Source organism: Chaetura pelagica, unplaced genomic scaffold (genome assembly GCF_000747805.2).
Source record: "Chaetura pelagica isolate M959 unplaced genomic scaffold, ChaPel_1.0 scaffold32, whole genome shotgun sequence".
Lineage (NCBI taxonomy): Eukaryota > Metazoa > Chordata > Aves > Apodiformes > Apodidae > Chaetura > Chaetura pelagica.
In genome coordinates this window covers 383,059-388,142 of record NW_009952368.1, presented here as the reverse complement: position 1 = coordinate 388,142, position 5,084 = coordinate 383,059, and the positions used below count along the sequence as shown (strand labels likewise).

Genomic DNA, 5,084 nt, shown 5'->3' with positions numbered 1-5,084 from the left:
GAATTATTTAGGAACACAGCTGCTTGTCCTCTTGCTAGAGATAAGGTCAGGCAAAAAAAAATGACTGAATCTGAGCAGAACTGGACTCACAACAGAGCAGCATTTGTGTTGCTGGCCTCTTGCTCTCTCCCATTTCTCTACTGGGACACAAAGAACTGAACTTACCTCCAAATTATCTACCTTACTTAGACATCTGGTGTAACCTTCCCTCCTCACTCTACTGCACAACGCCCTTGTCGATCTCAGCTGTGAATGTTGGAAAGATACAGCTGGACATTTTCACCTTATCATGAATCAGTCAATGTAGAGCTCTTCCTGAGGACCATCAGATGAACCACAGTGCAAGAGTAGAACTGCATAGTTCTCAATATGGCTTTGCCTGGAGGGGATGTGGAATGACTGCTGAATCCTACTAGATGCTGAAGCCATGGGCAGTAGCCACACCAAAAGAAAGCTGCTCATCTGTACTCCTGTCTGGGAAAAGCTGGTGCCTTCACTTTGCTTGGTTTTGATTTTTGTATTTGTGGCTCAACACTGGTGTACAGAGTTAGTCTGGATTCTGAGAGGCCTTCTCAAGGGGAAGGCTGGTTGTAGCAGCCATCATAGTGTGGGTGTGCACGTCTAGGAGCTCTTTCTGAAAGGTGCTGAAAGCTTTTGTTTCCCAAGGGATGAGGGGGTGCTGAGCACCTGGCACTTGGTACAGTGCAGTGAGCTGAAGAACCCAGGCTCAGGCAGTGGTACCACAAGACCAGAAGGAACAGAAGTTGTCCAGGGATGGCACTTGATCTCTAGAGGGAGACAGTGGCTTTGAGTAGGAAAATCCAGTGAGGCATTTACAACTAGTGGGAGCTGGTTCAGCCCCCTTGCAGTAGAAGGACAGTCTGGTTAACATAAGGCCAAAACAGAGGTGAGGAGAGTTGCTGTGGGGGGGGGCAGGAGTGGGGAGTTAAGGCTTTCATGGAGAGAGAGGTTTGACCTACAGCTCTCAGTACCTGAATCCCAAATAGCCTGAACCAAACACATTGTCCCTGCTTCCACTGGAGACCTAGGTAGGTAACTGGCAGCTGTGGGGAGACCATGCTACAGTGGCCAAGGACTGGTCCCAGTCCTGACATGCTCCAGCTGCCCTCCCTGGGCACGCTTGCACGGAGGGACTGGGCAGAGCAGAGCAGGCCCTCAACATGGCTCACCTGGGGACACCTTTGCATATCATGAGTCTTACTTTTCCTTAACAGAAAACACATTCCTTCACCTAACCCCTCTACCTGGTACTTAATCACAAGTAGATCGTGGTAACCTGGATCACAGTGCTGCTTTTTTCTCTTTCTTTTTTCCTTCTGTCTGCCAGATTTATTTCCATAACATTTCAGAACAGGTAACTCTTCTAAAGAAAATGCTTGAAACAACAGGATTGCACAATGAAACAGAACCATAAGGTAGTGTCACTGAAACAGCCCCAGACAAGGCTACAAAAGAAGCAAACACCTAAATACTAGCTAGCTACTAGAAGCAAAGTTTCCTTATGATTTAAAAGCCCCAAAATATCCATGAAACTTATGTCCAAAAAACCCGTGTAAGTTCCCTTGAACTGTCACAGCTGTGTGCTAACTGCAGGACTTCCAGGTTTTTAATAAAACATTAAAGAGTCAAAACAGAAGCTCTTCAACCACCTGAAAGAGAAATGGCCTTGGAATTTATTGGTGAACATTTAAAAACTCCTAAATCTCAAGTATTGCTTGCAAGTCCTGTCTAATGAAATGGATGTGCTTCAGTAGGGGGAGTCCTGGGAAGTCTGAGAGGCTGGAGGCTGCGGGTGAGATGCTGCCTGGCTGCTTTTACAATACAGAAAGCATTTAAATACCTAGGAGCAGGTTATTGGGGTAGTACAGAGTGCACTGGCCTTCTGTCCCTACTGCTGCCTGAACACGGGCACGAGCTGCAGCTGCAAGAGGGTGGCAATGCAATTCCCAGCGCACGGGCAGCACGGAACTGCTCTGGGTGCCCCTTGGAGCCCCTGCCCACACACCCTGAAGGCTGCAGAAAGAAGCCAGGTCCTGTAGACCTTCAGTCTAAGGGCAGCAGGAGCATTCCCTGATCTAAGAGCTGCAGGATCTGGCCCAGGGTAAATAGCTTGTCATGCAGGTGACTTGGCACAGTCATTCCCAGCTGGTAAGTTGGGCTCCAGTTTACAAGCTGGACATTATGCTAAAGAGACTTTCAAATTTTCATAGTATTTTTTTTTTTCTTTTTGTAGAGAGATGATACTGTCTGGCCAGCCACAACATGGTATTAAATTGTCTGGACTGTAGATAGCCTAGCAGTAAAGAGGAGCTGGCATGAAATGGGTGTGCTGTTCCCAACTCTGTGTGCATGGTTTGGTGTGGTTTTGTGTTTTGTTTTCTCTTGGTATGACAAATGCCAACCTGCCCTATTTGGCTTCCAGAGCTGGCCTCTGCTTACAATAGAGAAATCTGAAGTAATTTGAGTTCTTGTAGTCAGAAGCAGCTCGTTAAGCAAACAATTTAGGAAGTGTGTTGTGTTTTGAACTTGTTTCAGAGCCTACTCCACAGGCTTGAAGTCAAAACAGGCTCCCACCCACTTCAAAGCAATTGAGGTGGATCCACTCTGCCTAAGCTTTAATTGTCAAGGGAAGAGGCAGGACCTCAGCATTTATCAAGAAGAAAATACTTGGGAAGTCTTTCCCCCCTGCCCAGCTTTTAGCCCACTCTTGCTGCATGACCTCAAGAGGGGGCAGAACCGTGGTTCTTCCAAGGCATGTCATGGAGCTCCTTTCTTAGAAGCTGGCAGTGGGAAGGGCAACTCATCACACATGGGGCTCACAGGGGGAACAGCTGCATGCACGGTCCATCATGCACAGGACCATGGAGGCGTGGTGAGGAAGCGGTGGTGACTGCCAATGTCAAACCTGGGGAAGAAAAAAAACACTCCTTTTTTTTCTTCCCTCCCTGCCCCAACAGCATCTTTCAGCTCTGCCTGGCCTCTCTGGCAACATCTGTGTGCCAACAGCCTGCCCTGTCCTTCCAGTTGTCTCAAAACTACATGAAAAAGCTCTATCTCTACTACATAAAAACAGTGAGTGGTGGGCGGGGAGGGCTGGGGCTGAAGGTGGGTTTGCTTTGCTCAGCGGGATGACGTTGGGTTGGGTTTTTTTTGTTGTTTTCTTTTTTTGTTTGCTTTTTTTCCGTCACTGAAAAAATAAAACAGTCCACTGTCCAGCAGAGGCTGCTTAGACTCTATCCCTCCTTCCCCCCTACGCCAGCTCACTCAACGTGGACCTCTGTTTCAGGCCTCTGCAAACACAGCTCCGTGGGGAGGAAGGCTCCCTGGCCGAGGGCCGTGGCGTAAGTTCTACTGTGCACGTGGGTAAAACTGGGGGGCACAAAGCCCCCTCCTCCAACATAGCCCCCTCTTTGGTGCTGAGGCATGGTATGGTAATCCTCCAAATTATCGTACTGGGACACCACAGTCATAGTGCTTTGGCGTTTCCCAAGGGTTTGGTAGGGGTAGAGGAGGGCAGAGTCCCTCTCCATGGATTCGGGGTGCTGCATTCTGAGGCTGTGGCTCCGTTCGGGCTTGGGGGGTGGTGCCATGGGGGAGGCGGCGTGTTCCTCCTCTTTGTAGCAGTCTCTGGAGTGTTTCTCCATGGATGTGGTCGGCCTGGCTCGAGACCTCTCCAAATCTGCCCTGTCCTCTGCCAACCTCATCTCCTTGTGGTTCAGCCTCAGGGTGTCCTGGTTTGCTGGGATGTACTTCCCGCCCGAGTGCTGGTACCCGATGGGCTCGGAGGGCTCTGGGCCACCTTTGGGCCGGTAGTCGGGGTAAGGGGGCCCGTTCTTGGGCTCGGAAGGCTGCCTGTGGCTGGCTTCCTGCTGCAAGTGCGTCCTGTGCTCGGCGGTGCTGCAGCCTGGCTCGTGCAGCTTCCTGCTCCGGATGCTGCTCTGCTTCTGGGGAAGGGACGGCTTCTCCGCCTGCCCGTTCCCGTAGGCCCCGTGGTAGTGGGCTCTGTCCGGCTCCGGCTCGGGGTGCTGCACGTAGTAACGCTCGTCCCCCTCGGGCGTGCCCGCTTTGGCCGGGTACCTCCCCTCCTTGCCTTCGGCCACGGTCAGGAGCCCAGTTTTCCCAGGATCCGATTTGCTGCGCAGGTGAATCACATCCAGCCCTCCCAGCTCCTCCGGCAGCAGCGGGGCCACGTTGTCGTACTGGGACATCAGCGGCCCTTTCACCTTCTGGCGCGTGCGGCTCTCCCGGCGGATGGACTGCATGCGGAACTTCTCCATGTCCTCCAGGTCCCACGACATGTACATGTGCTTGACGTCCGGGGCGGGGGGCACGTCCCTGCTGACGAAGCTGTGCTCCTTGCCTGCCAGGTGCCCGATGAGGCCGCCCCGAGGGTAGGCGGACAGGCTGGGGTAGCGGTACAGACCTTTGCTCTGCAGCCGCGAGGCGTAGGCTGGGAAGTCCCTGGTGGGCAGGGGGTGGAAAGGCCTGACCCTCACGGTGCTGTAGGGGTCCAGGTCATAAAAGCCCCCATCGGCAGTGGTGTAGTAAGAGGATCCGGAAGAGCTGGAGTAAGGGCTGTAGCGGTAATGGACCCGCCCGTTCTCAAAGTAAGGCTGCAGCTGGGTGACGTGGTAGTCGGAGTGGGGCTGGTATGGCTTGTACTGGTAGAGGGGCCGCGGGCAGTATACGGGCTCGTCGTCCGGAGGTACCTCGGTGCGGGAAATGGGGACGGAGCGGATGGTGGAGGCAGCGGGGGTGGGGACGTGCAGCGACTGGACCCTGCGGATGGTGGGGTAAGGGGGGGCCTCCTCGGTGTAGCTGGCGTTGCGGGGGCCCGTGGGGCTCACCGAGGACACAAACTCTGTCCTGCTGCGAGGCTTGGAGTGGAGAGCTGAGCTGCTCTTCCCCTGGGTGGTGTAGGTGTTGTAGCGAGTGCCCGCGGAAGCGGGGGTCTCGGAGCGAGGGGGGTAGGCTTGGTGCTGGTCAGGCTTGCTGTGGTAGGAGAGGTGGGGAGGAACGCTCTCGGGCCGGTACTGATGCACGGGAGCCGGCTTGGTGCACAT

The 5,084-nt window shown here is 53.5% G+C and overlaps 1 protein-coding gene across 1 annotated transcript in view; it reads right to left on the bottom strand.

The window, feature by feature from the left end:
• Window positions 1–3,281: 3,281 nt before the first annotated feature.
• Window positions 3,282–5,084, bottom strand: part of ARHGAP32 (Rho GTPase activating protein 32) — a 150,132-nt gene continuing 148,329 nt past the window's right edge. Inside the window, exon 22 of the mRNA XM_010008099.1 lies at window positions 3,282–5,072. Coding sequence (XP_010006401.1) covers window positions 3,282–5,072 — 1,791 coding nt within the window. The remainder of the gene's footprint in view (window positions 5,073–5,084) is intronic.